Source organism: Natator depressus, chromosome 7 (genome assembly GCF_965152275.1).
Source record: "Natator depressus isolate rNatDep1 chromosome 7, rNatDep2.hap1, whole genome shotgun sequence".
Lineage (NCBI taxonomy): Eukaryota > Metazoa > Chordata > Testudines > Cheloniidae > Natator > Natator depressus.
The window spans coordinates 92801164-92822831 of NC_134240.1; the positions used below are offsets into that span (position 1 = coordinate 92801164).

At 39.1% G+C, this 21668-nt stretch overlaps 1 protein-coding gene across 4 annotated transcripts in view; it reads right to left on the reverse strand.

The window, feature by feature from the left end:
• The window catches only part of EXOC6 (exocyst complex component 6), a 175810-nt gene that overhangs the window by 108391 nt on the left and 45751 nt on the right, over nucleotides 1–21668 (reverse strand). For all 4 annotated transcript variants that reach the window (XM_074959080.1, XM_074959079.1, XM_074959082.1 and 1 more), the window contains exons 6-8: nucleotides 9577–9781; nucleotides 5203–5358; nucleotides 301–369 (exon numbers count right to left, since the gene is read on the reverse strand). In XM_074959080.1, the coding sequence (XP_074815181.1) occupies nucleotides 301–369; nucleotides 5203–5358; nucleotides 9577–9781 (430 nt within the window). The remainder of the gene's footprint in view (nucleotides 1–300; nucleotides 370–5202; nucleotides 5359–9576; nucleotides 9782–21668) is intronic.

The following is a 21668-nucleotide window of genomic DNA, read 5'->3' on the forward strand; positions in this document are numbered from 1 at the left end:
GGAACTTTTAGTGTCACTATCTGTTGAGGCATACATAACTTGTGTGATTTTAAAAATGTTTATGTAATTACCTAACTGCTACACTGTTAGGCACTATAAAAATAAACCATATAAGAATGTCCTGTGAGTACCAGTGTCAGATCTATTTCATCTGGTTCAGCATAGCTGGACTCTGATGAAATGTGTTCACATGTGTTTGCTCACTTGGAAATTGGCAAAGTGCAAAAGGTAAGAAAAAGGCTATTTAGACTTTTAAAAATATAACCATTCTTGATTATTTTAAGTCATAGTAATACGTACCAAAACTGAATAGATATGCAAGCATCTGTAAACAGGAGAAAAATCTACAAGATCATGAGCAGTCAAAACCTGCAGGAGGAAAAAAAAAATCAGTCTCATAACTTGCAAAAAGAAAGGGAGCACTTGTGGCACCTTAGAGACTAACCAATTTATTTGAGCATAAGCTTTCGTGAGCTACAGCTCACTTCATCGGATCTTCATCGAAGAGACCGATCTTCAAAGCAGTGAACTGAGGCTACATGAGCACCTCCTCATGGATCCATATATGTGGAGCAAGGCTATGATAAAAGAGACTGTAATTCCAATAACGTTCATTTCCATCCACTAGACTTTGAAAAAGTTGGGGAAAGAGAGCGGAGCTATAAAACCAATATACTTTGAGAACTTTTGTTATGAGGGAGTAACTTTCCTTTTTCTTTTGAGAATTGCTTCTTTAGATCCTTACTCTTTGGAGAATGACTGGCAATCATAAATCCCACAAGGTGGGCAGAGTATTTAAAACTATAGCTCTGCTCTCCCAAAATAGGCACCATACTTTGCAGTTAAGTTAAAAGTAGTGTAGCCTAACTGCATGAATGGAATTCCAATTAGAGTCCTATATATTTCAAAGATCAAGTGAGCTCTTAGACCTTGGGGTATGTCATACCTTCTAGTTCATAAGTATTTTGATTACGCAGTCAAACTGATTTAGACAATCTTGAAAAGAAATTCAAGACAAGTCCAAGGCAAAGCCAAACGCAACCAAAATATACTTATGGAGACCAATAAAAGGATTTTGTTATATCACTATTATTATTTAGTGCCCTTTCAATATCCAATTTGTGCATCCTGGCTTCCTCCAATAATTACTGAGGTTTAGGAAAGCATACTGGGAGGTTAGTAGACTGGTGAACATGGAATTCAGACATCACTTCAGGCAAAAACTGTGGGTTGAAACACAGGACCACAGTAAACAGAGACTCGAGCCAGTCAGTTAGTCAGAGTCAGCTCTGTTGGTAGATTTTATAGGCACTTAAAACCACTGTTTTAATGGACAAGTGGTAGAAAAAAATATGCCTGAATGGCTTGTAGCATTCTTTTACTACTAACTTCAGGTCTCATCAAAATGTTGGTTTTCTCACAGAAGGGTAGATTAAATGTTCCAGTTTTCCCCTTTTTCCATTACAGGATTAGAACTTCCTTTTTTCATATTAGAAAACAGACACTTCATTCACTATTTTCAGGAAATAATATTTAGGGTGTAATCCTTCATGCTAGAAGACCAAACTCATGAATAAGGAGTACATAGTAGCTGAAAGGAGAGGCTACTCACCTTTCTGTAACTTGAGTTCTTTGAGATGCGTGATCCCTATCTGCATTCCACCATGGCTGAGCATGAGCATCATGCGTCAGAGACCAGAACATTTTTGCTAGGAGTGTCCTTCAAGCCACTCCTGTGCAGTTCTTCTTCTCATGCAGTAGACGGAGGATATAAGTGGCAGTATAGAACGACTGCCTCTCCAGTTTCCTTTTCTACCACAAACCCAACAAGATTCATCTCAAAGAATTCAAGTTACAGACCTGAAAGTAACCTCTCATCCTTCTTCGAGGGATGGTCCCTATCTGTATTCCACTGTGGGTGACGAACAAGCAATGTTCCTTATAGCGGAGGGCGCAAGGACCTCATAGAATTCATCGATTGGAAGACTGATGAGCCCACTGCAGCATCAGATACCAAGGCCGGTACCAAAGCATAATGTCTCGCGAGGATATGGACTGAACTCCAAGTAACATATCTCAGTTAGAGGCACCTAGTTCAGAGAAGCCACTGACACTTTAGTGCTTTAGTGGAGTAGATTCTGATGCCTTGCAGAGGAGGGATGCTGGTCAGTTCATAACATAGCAGGATACAACTGGAGTTTCCTTTGGACCCTCTCCGTAGCAGAAATTGCTTCACCTTTCATGCATTCCAAAAGGGATGGAAACAGTCTAGGGAATCTTCTAAAATATTTTGTTCTAGCTACTCTTTGCACATCTAAAGTGTGAAGCCCCCGTCTACCCTGATATCATAAGACTTCGGTGAGAAAACAGGCAGATGGATCATCTGGTTTAAATTAAATTCTAAGATCACCTTAGTCATAAATTTGGGGCTTAACCTCAGTGAAATCTTCTCTTCATGAAAGATAGTGTAAGGAGGGTCAGCCATCAGGGTTCTCTGTTCCCTGCTCTTCTAGCTGATGTTATCACAAGGGATCCTAGTTTTGCATGATAAAAAACCAAAATTCTCTGATAAAAAAAATCATTAAAATCTATGTTTTTCTGTGATTGCAATGAAATGCTGAACTTTAGTTTCCCTAGCCACAATATATAGTTATCAGTTGAACACAATGATATTTTTACAATTTTTAAGCACATTCGAAGCCTACCAGTCCCATCAATCATTATAATAAAATAAAATTTACAGAATTCCAATTTGTTGTTCTTACATATGCCAAATACTTCTATGCCTGTATTCTACTTTTTCAGAATTTTTTTTTTAAATGCACAAAGAATAAAGCTGCCACTGTCAGCCACGGACTGCAGGGCTCCCACTGACAGCGGAAATCTTATTAAAATGTGCAGAATCTGTTTGGCCCATACAAGGTTGTGATCAGGTTTATGTGGCCCTCCTGTGTAATAAGGTTGGGCTCCACTGGAATAAGTAACACTGGTACTTTCAGTAAAATTTAATTAATAGTTAATATATGTTTTTACAAAATAGAAAAACTAAAGATTCTCTGTAAAAATGCAAATTCCGTGTTTTTCCACAGAAAACGGATTTCTAGGATCCCTGATTATCATGATGAAGAATGCAACCTTCACAGAAAGATGAGTAAGAGCATGAGGCCATTGATTCAAACAAACCTTTTTTAATGTTGCCAGGACTAAACTACGGTCCCATGCTGGTGCAGATTTTGTTATGTGGAGGGGAGAAAGGTTCTGATCAGTCCATTTAGGAAGGGAAATATAACTGGATGCAAGAAAATGGAATGGTTGTCGACAGGGGTGGGGTGGTAACAGCCGCCAGATGAACATAGATGGAACTAACAGAAAGCCCTTGGGTCTTAAGGGAAAGTTCATATTCCAAAAGGCTGGGAATGTCCAAATTTTCTTGGGTTAATTGTTGCTGCTGACACAAGATTGTGATTCTTCTTCTCCCTTCTACTGTTGAGGATGGTTTGAATAACCTCTGAATATGTTATTTCTGTGTTCTGTGCCCATCCAAACACCAAGCATGATGCTGGGGGGATTGAGTGATACTGAGCTGGGGTGCAGTACCTTGCCCTCATTCAGGATTAGTGTGTCTGGGAAGAATTTAATTGCTCTGTATGGTTCCGCTGACACGTGGAAAACGCTGTAGAACCAGAATTGTCTGGGCCATTTGGGCGTGATCATCTGGCCATTTGATGCCCTGTAGTGTTCTGTGCATAGTGTGGTGGATCGTGCACCACTTGTCTGTTGATATATAATACCATCAACATGCTGTTGAATCGTACTTGCACATGTCTTGCTGAAATGTATAGTAGACAATGTTCATAAGCTCTGTGGACTGCTCATAGTTCAAAAAGGTTTATACGTACCCTGGTATCTCAAACAGTCCATGCACTCTGTACTGTATGTTGATCCAGGTAGGTGCTCTAGTCCAACAGGGAGGCATCTGTGATTAGTACCTTCTGTGGTGGAGGTGAAGTGAAGGAGACTCCCATATGCACATGGAAGCTGTTTTCCTATCAGCTTAGCAAGCCCTGTACTCTCTGAGGGACAGGTACTCATTTTTTCATGCTGTCTCAGCAAGGGATGTATACTCTCTTGAGCCAGGTTTATAAGGCATGAAGTCAAAGCCTTGCAGATGGTGTTACGTATGTACAGGCAGCCACGGGGCCGAAGAGAGTGAGACATGCCTGAACTGATGTTTTTGAACTGAACAAAGCTGTGTGATTAGATGTTATGTGACAGATGGCTGTCTATATGGAAATAGGCATCTTTCATGTTAAGTACTGTGAACCAGTCTCCTTCAGTCAGTGATGAAACTACGGTTGACAGTGTTACCATTCTGAAGCGGGCATGAGGCGTGATTCTTGAAGCCCTGGATCCAGGGCATAATAATTGCCTCAGAGGGTATGGATTGGGGGGTGACTTCCAATTCTAGCTATACTAACTATTACCTATTAAAACTACTAATCTATAAATTATTTTATAACTATTTACAGGTAATCTGTGAAGGAAGCAAGTTTTCTGGACACTGGAGCTTTCCATCTTACATCATGGGTGGTAGAAGGAAACTGGAGAGGTAGTCAGTCCACACGGCCACTTACACTCTTGGTCTACAGCAGGACAAGGAGAACTGTGCAGGAGTGGATTGAAGGACACTCCAGTCTCAGATGATGGTGTGCATGTACGCCCACAATGGAATACAGATAGGGACCAGGACTCAAAGAACTGTTCTTTTAACAGGTTAATACCCACTAAAAACACAGAAGCATAATGGCTACAGCAGTGGCAGAATATTCTCACATGTCAGACAATTCTAACAGGTTACATATCACATACAGTGACGAGATATGGTACCGTAAGTGATAAGTTATGATTGACCTCTATAGAATTACAAGTTATACTCACATTAATGTCCATAAAATTGTTATACAAGTAGCATAAATATAATTAACATCTTGATTTGTTTCTTTTCAAGACCTTGATCCAGCAAAAACTTCTCCATGAGGGGGATCTTTTTTCCTCCACAGAGCCTTATAGACTTCAGTGGGGGAACCCTATCCATGCTGAGCTTATTGTAGGACCAAAGGCCTACATTTGTACAACAAAAATATTCAATTAATGCTATAGACTTCACTTTAAATAAATGATATTGACTTAATACTAAGTTACCTCTTCTTCATGTTCATCCTCTTCCTCAAGTGTTCGCTTGGATGTAATTTCATACTTGGGTTCTGGAACTCTGCCATTAATTGCATACATATTCCTCCCATAGTTTACATTATTCTGTTTCTGAAGAGCTGTATTAAAGGTTTTCTGTTGCTGTGCCTGTTTTAGCAAGACATATATTTAATATCAGAAGAGAGGGACTGCAAATTTCATTAATCATCACAGAACTGAATATAGGCTATGACTGTAAAGGCAGACTGTAGAGTCGTATGCAGTTGGCATATATTTATTTTAGTGGGCACGGATCAGTACAACTCCAAGGCATACATGTCATGCAAATACTGAAGATTATGTCTTTAATCAACTTGCAATTACAATGAGTTCAAAGGTTAACCTCACCAATTTTTTTTAAATTCTCAAAATGTAATTTTGAAGAAATAATCATAAAATTATCATGTGATTATGTTACTAACCAGATACTGCATATAAAAGACAAATATTTAAATATAATAAAATTATTATAGAGTTAGCTGTCTCCAACTAGACAGATTTTGGCCTAGTTTAACTGAGAAGAATCATACGTAGAAACCTAGAACTTATTTTATGTCTATTCTTTCTACTATTACAAGAAATATGAAAATGTGACTCAGTATAATCTTGTAATCATATTTCATCCATAACACCATAGCTACATTTACACAGAAATTTTGCTTTTGTAAGCCAAAAGAGAATGCCCCGTATACTAAAAACAGAATTAAGAAGCTTAAATTACAGAAGGGCAAACCTGCTTGAAAAAAATAACCAGCCCAAACTGAACTTAAAGGATTGTGAATGTTTGGTTAATAACTTACCTATTGCAATCACCACATCACACACCAAACCACTGCTATTTCTTTGCTGAAATGGCAGATTATTTTAGGTTGGGAAGAGTTGTTGGACAGTCCACTCCCTGCCTCTAGCAGTCTCTCTCCTTCAGGAGATGCCAGCAATCTGCTCTCTCCTCCCAGTACTGGTGGTACCTGAGAGAGGAGCTAGGGCTGTCATCTTCCCTTCCCAATCTCAAAACCACCTTTATGTCTTATTAATCATCATAAGAGACCACACAACTGATCTCCCTGATCAGGTGCAATAGGACACAGTAATCCCTTTCCTTGGGTTCCACTAGGCTCACTGCTTTAAAATGTCAAAGGAACCAGGAATTCAATGTGCAACAATTCTCCTTCCATTCTCACAAAAACCAGTAATATTGTAAGGAGGAAGGGATCTTACCTACTCTAGGAAATTATAATATTGCACCTCACTGAGGGCTACAAACCTCACAAGTCCCTTTTACATTTCAAAGTGACCAGATAATTGGAAGTTAATGGAGGGGTTACTAGGACCTGCAGCACCACAGTACAGGAGTTGGAAGTTCTGCCACATCTTGATAAGTGAAACCAAGAGTTGAATTTTGAGGGCAATAAAAGGAAGGAAAACTGTCTGGCCAACACCCTGAGGAAGACCCAATGATGGGGGCAGGTAAGGATAATATAACGTTGGGCCTCCCTCTGAAAAGAAAGCTAACCAACCAATGGGCTCAGCAACCTTTGAGGTCTACACAGCTGGAGGTGCGTAGCAGCCCCAAGTCTCCTTCTTAAGAGGCACGATACTCATCAGAGATGGGAAAAGGTTCCTTGGTTTCCATCTCCCTTTTCACCCAAAAAGATAATGCAGGCAGAGTGTTTAGTAAGTAAAGTGAATCATGTGTATGTGAAAAGTGAGTTTGAGGCTCTGGGAGTTGTAGTCTCAAAGATTCATATTGTATGGATAAGCTTCCAATAAGAATATGAAATTTTGGATGTTTGTTTAAATTGGACCTTCACATGTTTTGTTGTCTGCTCATCACTATCTTAAATACAAAACTAAAACTGGCTTTCAACAGAGGATCAGTAAACTGGAAACTAAATCTGGTCTAAATTTTGCTGAAAAACAGGACAATTTTTTACAAAAGTTTTTGTGACAAAATTTCCCATTAGAACCACAACTAGGAACTTCTCACTTATTACATCTGTACTGCAAATGAGATTTAGAAATGTTTTAATTTATTTCATAAAAATAAAATAGCTCAACAAATATTCTTTCTTTCAGTACACGGAAAGACTAACTTGCGGGGCTTTAAAAAACTATAACGTACAGTATGTAACTCAGCACACATTAAGAGTTTTTAAATATATATGAAAAGTTTCAAAAGCACTATGGAACCTAGACTTTAACTTGATCTGCTAACTTGTGTGAAAAACTAAAAAATGCCTTGTAGTCACTAGGATTTTACCTAGAGTTGGTTAACTCAAGTTAAGAATACACCTATTTTTCCCTAAGCGAAGACAAAGCCCTAGCGTAGCCACGGTTTAATACCTCTACAATTGCATCTGCTGGTTATGTTCGACTAGCCAACACAGTTGTACAGATGCTAAACTGCGTCTACACTAGGAAAGAAGGTGTATTTTAAACATGTTAAAATCGTAGTGAAGAAATGGCAGTTGTAGTTTTAATACATTTGCTGGCTCAGCCTTGCATAAAATACAAATTCTGGTAATCTGGAAAAATGTTTGGGAAGTGTCCATATTAGCTTTACAAACATGTTAACTCTTTCAAGTTAACTGGCAATCAATTAACATCAAGTCAAAAAAATCTGTTCTGTTCTACATTGCATTTTAAACCCGGGCCCACTCAGGTTTGAGCCGAGAGCCGCCTATCATCCACCCACAAATCTGTCGGACTCTGATTGGCAATCATTCAGGACCTGGGTCCTTGGAGGGCAGGTCTGAGCCCGAGTCCCACTGAGACTTGAGTCCAAGTCTTGGTATTCAGCACTGTGGACACAGTTCAAGCCACAGACCCAAATCAGAAGGTCTGTGTAGTGCAATATGGACATGTTAGCACAGTTGTGAGACCCATGTCCAGCAACTGTAAATCCAGATTTATGATGCAGCACAGACACTCAAGTGCAGACTTGGAAACAGAATCCACAAGCACATGCCCCACAGACCCAGGTTTACAATGCAGTGTAGACATACTGCCCTCATAACCATAATATCCGAGTACCTTCCAGTAGTGCATCAAACAACATGACTAACATCAGTCTAATGTGGTTCGTTCTCTCTCATCCTTTCTTCGGGGGAAAAAATAAACGTGTGCAGTAAAGTTTTTTGTTTTGGTAGGGTTTTTTTATTGTTGCTGTTGGGTTGGGTTTTTTTATGTACAAGCTGCTGTGTGTTTGTGTTAGAGAAGGCAAAGTCAAAGAACTGTGTGCCTTGCACTTGGAGCAGAACGTTTGTGAAGGTCCACAGTTACAGTGGGAGTTCATTCCACAGTTTCAGATGAGCCTGCAAGAAAGCTTTCTCCTACACAGATGACCTTTACCAGTGGAAGAAAGCATTACTGAGCTCAAGTTACACAGCTGTTGACCACAGTCCTCATCCCTGAGCTTTATGCAATCTTTTAAATATCTTGGGCCCAGGCCACTGAGAACCTTGAAGATAAGAACTGAGACCTTACATTTGACTCAGTGTTCTATGGGAAGCCACTACATGGAGCAGAGGACAGGCTTGAGTGATCATGGTAATCTGTGCTGCTGAGGAGATGCATTGTAGCATTTTGCACTAGGAGTTTCCTATGGGCTGATGGCTTCATGCCTAGATGAATGTATGTCTAGAAGTGTAGACATACCATAGGTGTTAAGGAGTGTTTCAAGTCACACTAACTAAATCAAGTTAGCTAATTCAACTGAAAAAAGCATCTCATTTTTCTAAGGCTATTCAAGGCTTAAAGGTTCACAGCAATGGGGCCTCAGTCACTTTTAAACAGGTTTATGACTTAAACTGTAATAGTGTCCTATTCTCCTGAAATAACATATGGGGAAGGAGACATTCACTATCTATAAAATTCACAGTTCATCTTGCAACTAGAAATTCTGAAATTATATTTTTTGTGTTTAAAAAAAAAGAATAAATCTGCTGATCATTACTTTTCCAAAACACACCATTTTCTGACTTTTGAGCTGCTTTCAATGAATATTGCTATCCCATGTGCTCAAATTTTTTTTAAAAAAGAGAAAAACAGAAAAAATCTGAAAGAGAAGCGCAAGGGGAAAAAAGCATATTTTTAAGTATCTGTATAATAAATGGTAGGTTTCAGAATAGCAGCCATGTTAGTCTGTATTCGCAAAAAGAAAAGGAGTACTTGTGGCACCTTAGAGACTAACAATAAATTTGTTAGTCTCTAAGGTGCCACAAGTACTCCTTTTCTTTATACAATAAATGAGATTAATACACTGATGTTATGTCTAACATAATTCAATAATTTTTCACAAGAACGAAATTATTTTATGTAACTTACCTGTTTCATTGCTGTTTCCCCTATTTTGTCAGAATGTTTTCGAATACTCTCTAAAAAGTCCTTGAGATCTGACATGGAAATTTCTTTAATTTCTTCACGCAGTTTTGGAAGGTTTTCTATCATTATTTGGCAAAAACGATATTGGCTAACTCTAGGAAGGTACATATTTTCTAACTGTTCCATTGTTTTTAAAGCAGAATAATATCTGTAAAGAGTTTAAAAAACAGGTTATAAAGACATCTTATTAAATTTTAAGGAAGCATGCTTTGTTATTTTTGCTTCTGTAAGCCATCAGAATCATACATATCAATCAATATATAGTATATGATTAAAGCATTTTATACTTACGAAGGATTTATGTTTAAAAAAAGATCAGTCTTAGAAAGATGTTAGTTTAGTTAGAAAATCAAGGTGGGTGAGTTAATATCTTTTATTGGACCAACTTATTTTGGTGAAAGAGACAACTTTTTCTAATTTTTTAAATTACAAAAAGTTAGCCAAAGTGACCCTGTCAATTTGAAATCCAGTCATTTTCAAAACAGTTAAAAGTACTCTTAAGTACAAAATTAGGCTCCACCTGTACAAACTGTTCTGCTCAAACTAACCCTTTGTACTACTCACAAAAGCTTGAAGAACTGGGACCTTAATATAATAAAATCTAGTTAGTTCTGTTTATTTAGCTTAATTTATTGTCTCATCGCTACTAACCATATTTTTATTAATTTCTTTTTGTTTTTCTAAAATACAATGGTGAGCACCCATCCAGTGCTTGGGGTGCCTACCCCACAAATTAAAAAAAAAATCACAAATAAAAGATTATCCCTAAATGTATCTGCCTCACCATCCTTAGAGAAATAAATGTATACATACACCACCTTTTTCCTCCATGACTATTCTGTTCAACAATGCACTTTTTCACTGCAAGCCATGTATCTGTTTATGCTTTGGCAATGTACAGTACTGTATATTTAAAAAAACTAGTTTGTTAATGGAGACTTGCAGCACATTTGTGGCACAAACAGCAGAAGTATGCTGTACAATAAAAAAACACTTCACAATCTATGTTAGCCATTAAGAGGAAAAATCTGTGGAAGATGTTTTACAGTATATTAATAGTTAAACATGTTGTGAAACCTCATGTAAGGGTAACTGAGTTTAAAGGGAAACAAACTGAAATGTAATAAATTTTAAAAATGGATTTAATACTAATTTCAGTTGCTGCTAAGTCCCCACATAAACAGTAAGAAAAATTGATTGTCTATGGGAAATGCAGTGAAACGGATTATACTCAAAGTGACAGTCAGTGCACAAAATAAACTGATAAATATACTTTAATCTTTCAGTTACAGTTATCTTAAGGCTTCTCTCCTTGCAAACACATCTGTACATAACTACCCTTATTTATGTGAATAGTCCCCCACACTGACTTAAAAAGAAACTACTCATGTAAATAAAGTGTGCATGTTTGCAAGATCTGACCTCAGATATGATTTGTAATAATAGTAGGCAAAAATTGTTCAGAAAGTACTGTAATGTGAATTTTATGCTAACTGTATTCCTTTAACCGGTCAAATTTTAAAAGACAAAATTAGGATTTTTACCCCTCACTTCATGTAAGTGGATTTACGACCTCAAAGGATTTGGGGGAGAGCAAGTTAGCCTTAACTATCTTTTTTTTTTTTTAAAGGATATTCAGACAGCTAACCCATTTCAACAGTCTTCCTTTTAAAAACATTGCATCTTTATATGGCTCACTTATTTTTCAACAACTATTAATGTAGCTTTTTGGTTTTGCTTAGAAAAATAAATTGAGAATTTTGTCATATATCAAATTAAAAGAAAAATGATTATTTGTTTCTGAAAATGATGTACAACCACAATAATTTGAACTCCCAAACTTGTATCCCAAGTGAGCAGTCTTATCCACAGGAATACAACTTTTTTTTTTTTTAATAAGGACAAGCACTCATCTAAATTTGCTACAGTCTAGGGCAACAAGTTGCAATAACAAAAAATTACTCACAATGGACTTTTAAATGATGTACAGATTTTAATATAATGTTAATTAGGAAATCACAGACTTAAAATAATAGGGAAAAAGTCATTAAATGCCTCTTTTTACGATTAGCTTGATATTTCAAAAACTCAAGCAATTCCATGCTATCGATCCAAATTCTTCATTACATTAAGAGCCTATAATCTGTGGAGATCTAATATACAGAGACAGAGATGCAAAATAAAGAATGCCAAGTAGTCAAAAAAAAAATTCCCCTGCATAACGCGGTACTAAATTAAGGAAACAATAGAAACCCCTCAGATGCAACATGCTGTGTACGCCTTTTAGATTAGAAATATATGGCTTTGTTCATTTTCATTTTATTTTGTACAACATTCTGAACACATAAAGCACTAAGTGCTAATTATTAGAACCTTCTCTTTTCAAAAAGTTTCCAATGTGTTCTCATTAGAACCCAAGAAGTTGCCCCATACTTTCCATTCACCCCCACAGCCATGTATACTTTGGAAACTGTCAGCCCTGCTCCTTACTTGGACAGAAAGGTTCCTGTTGAACACCACAAGACACTCCCCTCCTCGAGGGGCTGAGCATGATACCTGTGTAACACATCAAATCCATGTTCCTCTACAGAACATGCCAAGGAACTGACCATCGCAATGAACTGAACCCTAGGTCTCCAGTTGGCCAGTTTTTAATATATATTTTTTAACTGCATTCTTTATCTCTTGCCCCTCAGGTAAAAATGTGAAAACTCTTCCCACATTTAAACTCTTCAATACCCTTGTAGGATAGTGCAAAATCAAAGAAAACAAAACTCAAATAAGTTTGACACAGAGGGTTGTTAAATGTTCAAATATCAACTATACATGGCAACATGCTCTTATAGAGGAGAAATACCATGAACATTTTTCATCTTCAGAGGGAGATCATTGTAAAAATGTTAATTTTGTGGGGAATTTAACATTTTTCATTTAATAATCTTTCTTCTCAGCTCTCACACAGACCGCAAGCTCTTCAGGGCCAAGACTCTTATTTGTTCAACACACTTGTGGGTTGTTTGGCTCTGGGTAAAATTTCAAAAGTGCCTAAGTGACTTGGCAACCTAAGTCTCATTTCAAAAAGTGACACTGGCCCCTAAATGCCTACGTCACTTTTCAAAATGGGACTTGGGCACTTCTGAAAATTTTACCCCACAAAAAATTAATCACAACAAAAACAGAATAACTCTCAAACAGACTGCAGAGCTTTGAGAAAGCAGGAAACAGAAAGACTTATAAACACCATGAACTGTTAAAACCCACGGTTAAGCAGGATTTTAAAGTTGTCGAGAGCCATAGGAAACATACAAAATATACGATATGAGACAGCCTACTATATTAGCAGGTATGATAATAAATTGTTCTGTCAACAAAAATGTTGCCAACCACTCAGCATGGAAGCCATTTAAACATAAATTTAAAACACATTTATTTTGGGCTGAATCCTGACTTCTGTAATTCAAGAGTAAGTGGTACAGAAACTTCCTAGTCAAGAAGGAAAAGGGGTCAAGTTTAGGCCACGCTTAGTTAATACATGTTTTCTAAATGCAATCTTTTTCTTAGCGTATATGCAAGATAACCCCTTTAGTTCAATTTTAGTTGTTTGAGATGTAGCTTTAGCTTGTCTTTCTCCTTATAAGCCCCATACAATCAATAAGGGACTGACAGACTGACTACATTATGGAAAATTTAACATACACACAGTTATTTCAAATGTACAAAGTAAAACTGGAAAAAAACATCTCTTTCAATTATGGTAATTTTAAATGTTACTTCAAAATAATAGTACGAAAACTTTTGTAAATTCATGAGCAAAAACTATTTCAGCTGTAAATTCTCTCAACTCAAGATGGTTGAATTCAGTATAGACAAAGGATGGGGAAAAAAATTGCTCTTTCTCCAAGAACACAACTGCTTTCAGTAGACTGCAAACAAAGTGGTTTCAAGTGTAAATTAGGAGCCTTTGCTTTATTGTATATTTGCCTTCTGTTTATTTTATATAAAGCAACTAGAATGTTTTCAATACAAAGGGTTTGTGTGTGTGGTTTTTTGTTTTTTAAAATAATGTCCAAGAGGGCCACATGGTGAGACTTCTAAGGAGGAATAAGTCTATAATAGCAACAAAATCATATAAAAGGTTTTTATTTAAATTATACAAATCAGCTTATCAGAGCACAGTTAGTTCATCTGGAAGGTTTTGACCTGTCTCTAAGATCAAAATTAACATAATCCATTTTCAATCCATTCTAGAATTGCTTACTAATTATACATATACGGTCCTGAGTGTGTGCGCACTCTCTCTCTCTCTATGCATACACACACACAGGACCTTGCCCCTTTAACATCTGTTCTGATAAAGAATTGAAGACATAATTTGAAGGTCACCAGCAGGTTAGGATTTAAGCTACAGAGTTTTGCATATCATTTCATGGTGTGATTTATTTTAATTTTTAATCTAGAAAATATTATTTATGTATAATGGGACACAGGAACTTTGTCATACACATTATTAGCTCTCAGCAAACGTAATGAAATGTACAAATTGTAGGGGCTAATATAAATGAGTTAAGCAAAAATTTAAACATTTTAAAAATTCCTCCTTTTAAGATATAGAAGTGAATTGTTACTACCTCCTCTGAACAAGTCTTGCAAGAGTAACTTTACTAATACCCAAGTTTTGAAACTATGAGGATATAAAAATGTGAAGTAGCAATAGAAGTCATCTGACATAAGGCAGAAGAGGGCTGATAAATCTTCCCATCAGGACCAGAAATCCATCAATAGGATTGATTTGATCCCCACTAACACCTCCAAAATACAAAAACTTCTAATAATGTAAGGAAGCAGATCTGGTGGGAAAACAAAAAGATAAAAATTATTTATATCTGAGTTCACTATCTTGTTCTGATACTGAATTGGCCCCTTACAGGTTGTCCAAGCCCCGTCCATAGAGTAGGGAGGCCCACTTGGGAAACACAGAAGCTGCACTTTTCTAAAGGAAGTTCAGAAGGGCATAAATCTCCTTGCTGACTAAATTACTTCTGCACATAAAACAATAAATGATACTAAAAATGGCACGGAGGAGTTCCAAGAAAGAAATTCATAGGTTGAGTGCCAAACCGAGGGCACTGAAGACACAGAATCTTCATCACAAGCCATAGGTGCTGGAAATAGAGGTGCTGAGGTTGCTGACGCACCTCCTGGCTTGAAGTGGTTTCCATTATATACAAGGTTTACAGTTTGGTTCAACGGATCTCAGTACTCCCACTATAGAAATTGTTCCAGTGCCCTGGCTTAAGCTCAAACCAGTAAAATCAAGTAAAATTGCTAGAGAATCCAGGAAAAAATTGGAAGACATGGGGAACAGAGCAAGAAAATTGAATCTGAGGTTACCGGATCTCACTGAAGGAGATCTGTTTTTTTCATAGAGTACTTCAGCAAGAAACTCTTTGCAACAGAGATTTCTGACCATGGATTTTAGGCCGAGTTAATTGCAACCATCTCCCAAAACCTGCTGCTGCTAATTTAGATAGATAGATAGATAGATAGATAGATAGATAGATAGATAGATAGATAGATAGATAGATAGATAGATAGATAGATAGATAGATAGATAGATAGATAGATAGAAACGATTTAATTAGCCAGAGAAGAGGACTTAATCTACAAAAAGGAAAAAATAATGCTCTTCTCTGACATATGTGTGCCACTCAGAGAAGAATGCTACATATACTACTGTAAAAAGACTGAATGAGAAGAGAATATTCTTTGTTCTTTCATATCCTGTCTAACTCAGAGAAATTTATAGAAATCAAATTAAATTCTCCAGCAGTATAGTGATTTCTTGGAAAATCAAAAGGAATCTAAATAACTAACATGGGAACCTAACCTAGAGCCACTGAAAATATAAGCCAGAGAAGAGGAATACAGCTGAACTTTTAAAAGCTCATTAGTGCATTTACTCTTTACTTGTTTGAAACTCTAAAAAGTAAGGGTTGTAAAAGATGCTATAGACAGGGAAAGAGATAGCTGCAGTATTAATATGTGTTTCAAATTTACAAGTATACAATATCCTTACTTTTATAAGGAAATTATAATAAAATAATTATTTTCTCTTCTCTAATTAAATTCATACCATGCAGGGTCCGACAGCATTCTTTTTGCAGAATAAGAGTGTAGCTCAATACTTTTTATTTAATTAGTAAATGTTTATCTCTAGAATAGGTGTTATTTTTGTACAGCATAAACAATTACGTAGGAGGTAAAAGCTGGCACCAGTATTATTTATTGATTCCACTACCTAGAGCGGGCTACTGATGAAACTGTAGGAGGAAAAACAAAGCAAGCATTGAACATTAAGCTATAAAACCTAAAGACAGTTACAAAAAATAAAAAGTATATTTTTCAATGTATAAATTAGAATTATATAGGCTGGGGATACTAGCATTATTGGTATGGAATGTGCCCAAAGTGGCACTTAGAAGATTTTTGTATCTGCATCAAATCACTCTGTGTGCACCGCCCCCCCAGTGCATACAGGCATTATGCAACAGGGCAGGACAACAGTATTTTTTTTTGAAGTAAAACTGCCATTTCTAACAAAATACAATTAGATCAGAGGACGCAACACCTCAAGCAGGAATTGAAAGGACTACAAATAGTGTAATGTTTGGGGGAAAACCAAATTTTTCTCCCGCTGCACTTCAGAAAGAGATGCTGGTGGTGTGTTTTTCCTCCATGGGAGTAGCATGGAGTATAGCATCAGGACAATCGCCACAGACTTCAGCAGATCCAAGCCCGGACTTCCTGGAGTTGATCTATACCAGCGTCTCAAACACACGGCCCACCGGGTTATTTTCTGTGGCCCGCCAGCTCCCCGCGGCCCCCCCAGCATTTACCTAGAGCGGCTCTGGCCCGGCGTTCACTGGGAATGGGGAACCGCAGCCAATGGGAGCTTCGGGGGCGGTGCCTGGAGGCACAGCCAGGGCAACACACAGACCCCTGTGTCCCCTCTCCTCCAGGTACCGGCCGCTTTCCGGAGCGGCGCAGGGGTAGGGCAGGCAAGGAGGGAGCCTGTCCTGTCCCCGGTGCGCGCCAGGCCGGACCTGCCCTCCAAACCCCTCCTGCAGCCAAACCCCCTGCTGCACCCCACACCCCTCCTGCACCCCGATCCCATGCCCAAAGCTCCCGCCGCACCCCTCCTGCACCCCAATCACCTGCCCTGAGCCCCCTGTTGCACCCCGCACACCTCCTGCACCCCAACCCCCTGCCCTGAGCCCCCTGCTGCACCCCAACCCCCTGCCCTGAGCTGCCTGCTGCACCCTGCACCCTGACCCCCTGCCCTGAGCCCCCTGATGCACCACGCACCCCTACTGCACCCCAACTCCCTGCCCTTAGCCCCCTGATGCACCCTGCACCCCTCCTGCTCCCCCTGGGGGCAGAGAGGGGGCTGAGTTGGGGTGGGGATTTCAGGGAAGGGGTTGGAATGGGGGCAGGGAAGGGGTGGGAAGAGGCAGGGCGGGGCCTCATGGAAGCGGTGGAGTGGGGGGCGGGGCCAGGGTAGCCGGGGGTGGGGGTGTCAGTGATGCGGCCCTCAGGCCAATGTACTAGTCCTCATGTGGCCCTTGTTGTCATTTGAGTTTGAGACCGCTGATCTATACTGTAGCAGGAGAAGTTGCATCAGCTACAGTAAAAAGTTTGCAGGTCACATATTATGAGCTCTGGTACAGATAAATACAAAGCAAAAGCTCAGTCTCACACAGAATTCATAAGTTGTACAAATTCCCCAAATCATCACATTCAGGAGAGAAAGCAGCTGGGGAAGGAGACTCTCAGGGGAGAAGCAACCCAACATGCAGGTGGCCTGCATAAGTCAGGAGACCATGCTTGCCTTCCTGGACACAGATGGCCCCTCAAGAGAAGGATGAGATAGTGAGGGGAACAGCGTATAGGATGTTTATATTCTACATGACTCGATTCAGAATGATCCAAAGCATAGCAAGAGAGTTCTCTTTCCTCCACGAATATATTAGGGGAACATTTGCAATGACAAACATTCCTTTGTGGATAAAAGTGATTTGAACTTTCTTTCTCAGAAACTTTCCCCTCTTTTCTGAGAGTGTGGGCTAGCCCAGACATGTAAAAGAGCTGAGACCCTGGGCTTTTCTAGGAACGAAAATGATGAGCTACTCATTGAGATCTGTAGGACTCAAGACCATAGGTATCAGTGCCCTCAGACTTGCAGGGTGCAGATGAGGAAGAGGGGAACAGATGAGGGGTGTAGGTCTTTTGAGAGAACTCGGAAGCTTAAGCCATATTCCTCAGGAAGGAGGGATTGGTCTCTCAACCAAGTCAAAAAAGCTACATAGTAATGGTGGGGATTCAGAGCCATCTGTAGGCTAGTAATCTCTATTTAGTTCCTTGGGGGGGGGGGGAAGTAATCCAAAGAAGTTATTGTGATCATAAAGGAGGCAACGCAGGGTACAAACACTGGGGTACTGCATGAGATACTTAAGGCAAAGAAGCATACACCACATCAGTCTTGGGGAAACCAAACATCTAGCATTTCCTTCACCTCTTACCAAACCTTTTCTCCTGGAAGACATGCTCACTTCTGAATGGGCACAAAAAGCTAACAGAGTGGTAAAAAGCCATGCCCTGCATTAGGAAAAGGCCCTAAATACTCAAAAAATCTGTTTGAAATTTTTTAAACATTTAATCAGCTTCAAAAAATTCAAGTTGACAGTGTCACGTTAAGGGGGAGTAACCAGGGCAGGTGCAAGGATATTTTGCGCCCTAGGCGAAACTTCCACCTTGTGCCCCCCCTCCCCCTCCCACTCCCTTTCCTTTCCCCTCTCCTCATACTGCTTCACTACGGTACAAAGTGGCAATGACAATATCAATATGACAAATTTCAACAACCTACACACACACATTCGCACATAACCATATACACTCAAATACTTAACATACACACACAATTGACACAAAGTATTAGTGAAATGATGCAGCAGCACTTGCCAGAGTCTTAGATCTGAAACAACTCAACAAAAATAGAAAAGGAGTATTTGTGGCACCTTAGAGACTAACAAATTTATTTGAGCATGAGCTTTCGTGAGCTACAGCTCACTTCATCGGATGTAGCTCACGAAAGCTTATGCTCAAATAAATGTGTTAGTCTCTAAGGTGTCACAAGTACTCCTGTTCTTTTTGCGGATACAGACTAACACGGCTGCTACTCTGAAACCTGCCAACAAAATAGTTAGCCTCAGACGACAACCTCCGAAAACTAGTCAACTTAGCATTATAAACAGCCTGTCAGAACGGGTAATGGCTGCGCGCAAAGAGAAAAATGAAGTCACACACACACAAACACACATATATATTCTGGGTACCCAGAGGGGGAGGTTTCCATGTTTGGTAACTATAATGCCTCATGGTGCCAGCTTGTCTCTGCATTGACCAGCTGTGGCTCCAGGTGAGCACTTCCCATAGAAATCCTGAGATGGGTAAACTGCCCCAAGAAATTTAAAAATGTCCTGGGCCAAATGTAGAATAAGGGGGGCAGGCAGGGGTCTCTGAGGCTGCTCACTATGGGGAGCTGGGACACCAGCGGGAAGGCTGCGGGGGGCACACGGGGAGGCAGCGGCAGGTACCCAGGTACCCTCAGGCTTTGGGCAAGGAGTCCTGCTCCATCTCCCTAGCGCCCGCCTGCAGCTCCTATCTGGTCTCGCCACGGCCCTGCTCCGCGAAGGGTCCCAGCTTAGGGGGACAAGCCTGGCCCACCTCGCGGACCCACAGGGGCTGTGCTCCGCCCCAGAGCAGGCCAGGCCCCGCGATCCCCACCCCGGAGTGGGCCGGCCCGGCTCCCCCCAGGGCCAGATTAACTTTTTGTGGGCCCAGCGCCAAACATATTTGTGGGCCCGCCTGGGGAATGAAGAGGCCAGGGGCAAGAGCACAGCGGGCAGGATGTATTTGGTTTAAATCATGACTTAAATCACTAGTTAGGAAGACTTGATTTAATCATGGGTTTCTACATAAAAGTGCATTCTCGTTGGTTGTTATAACCTTAATACATATTCTTCACAACTCAGAGATAGATGTAGGTTTCATTTTTAGAAGGTACACACTATACATTTTTAAACCGTGATTTATTTTGAAAACTTTTCAGATGAGTTTTACAGCTATATCAGAAAATGAATGATTGTTTGGTTATTTCATTTACCCAAGATAATTGAAGCAGATATTTATGAAGTGGTGAACCATCTTCAATCCAAGAGGTTAATCATTAATATTTGAAGGATTTTCTTGACAGGCTGTATTATGAGGAGAACACAACCAAACAGACATTTAAATTATTTTACTTAACTAAAACAACAACGTTAAGTATTCTGGATTTTTTTCTTCAACAGCAAACATAATATTTTAACAAAAAAGCATATGTCCCTCAGTTCTCACATTTATCTCCAGACTTCTTCTCCTTGTCCAGATCTATTCTGCCCCCAACAATCTTCTATTCATTGAACTTTTTGAAACTTTTCACTTTTAAAGAGAGGGTAAGGGGTTGACCCTGTGTACACAAATTTGCAGAGGGACAACAGAGTTGAGGTCTGTTATTTCTCACCTCTATAGATTATTTATTTATTTAAAAACATTTTTGCTGTTAACAATCATGTTACCTCTGGAGACACAAATCCACAGTTTGAGAACTGCAAAAATAAGCATCTATGATGGTATCTTCTAGACTGAGCACTGAGTCCCATTGGGTAGATAGAAAAATTAACCTAAATAATCTATACAGAAGCCTGTGGAACCCCATAAGATTGGGTGCCTAATCCATGAACTATTAGAACTCATTTACAAAACTTTTCTTAAACATTACATGAATATATTATCTCATAATATAGAATTAGAATCCCTATTCCATGATATAATGTATCTTAATTAAAACCATCTTTAGATAGTTTTTTCCCGCAAAAATCCAATTTAAATTTAAAAAATCCAATTTTTTGATTTTTTTTTAAGTCATTGATTTTTATCCACCCTGACAGCTGGGCATGGTGAGGGGGAAGGATTGGTCCCCAGCTGGAGCGAGGCAGGGGCCAGGGGCAAGATGAGCACAGTGGGTCATGGTGGGAAGATTAGTCCCTGCTGACTGGAGCAAGGAGATACAAATTCCGTGGTTTCCTCTAAAGGGACTCACAAGTCAGAACATAACCATAACAAACTCTTTAGAAACCTGATTGGTTACAAAAAGGAAGGTGAACAATCCTTAACCATGAAGCATGCTAGAACTTTGGACAGAAGAGCACTGATACAGAAGTACAGGTTATTATGGCCAAGGCACAGTGTGGATTGGCAAAGACATGCACTTATTAATTCATCCTTCAAACAAAAACATTTTTTTAAACTTTGTTTTTTGAGCAATTTTTTCTCTCATATATAGAGATTGCTCAATATATAAGGAGAGGTGGCTGGAGTAGAATCAGTGTAAAATCATATAAACTATGGAGATTTAGTACTTCATCCTTAATTTCCTAAAACCAAGTAATTTTCTGAAACCTCCAGAATAAATCTGACAAAGGGTTAGGAGGCATGTAAAGCAGCTATGAGAATACACAGACAGAAGCAAGCAATATGGAAAACCAGACTTACAAAAGTTTGGGGGGGAGGGGTGTCATCTGGAAAGTTGCTACTTTAAGATATCTACAACACATATTCTCGGTTACCATTGGCTTGAAATCACCTAAGCCTCTTTTATTGTCTAAGTGCCAAAATTGCATCATTAAAAAAACCAATTAGACTATCAAGACTTCTGGTTGAGTTAAGTTAAACATACCATAAACAATGGCAGTGAGAAAATATAATGTTATCAGCATATAATATTTAAACTGTTTTAAACATTACCTCTGAAGATACATATCACACGTTTTTGTTTGGTGTTTTGTGGATTTTTTTTTTTTAACACAACTCCAGAAGACTTGATTCAAATTTTGAAACAATATCTCACAAAGAAACTTACTTGGCACTACTCTCCT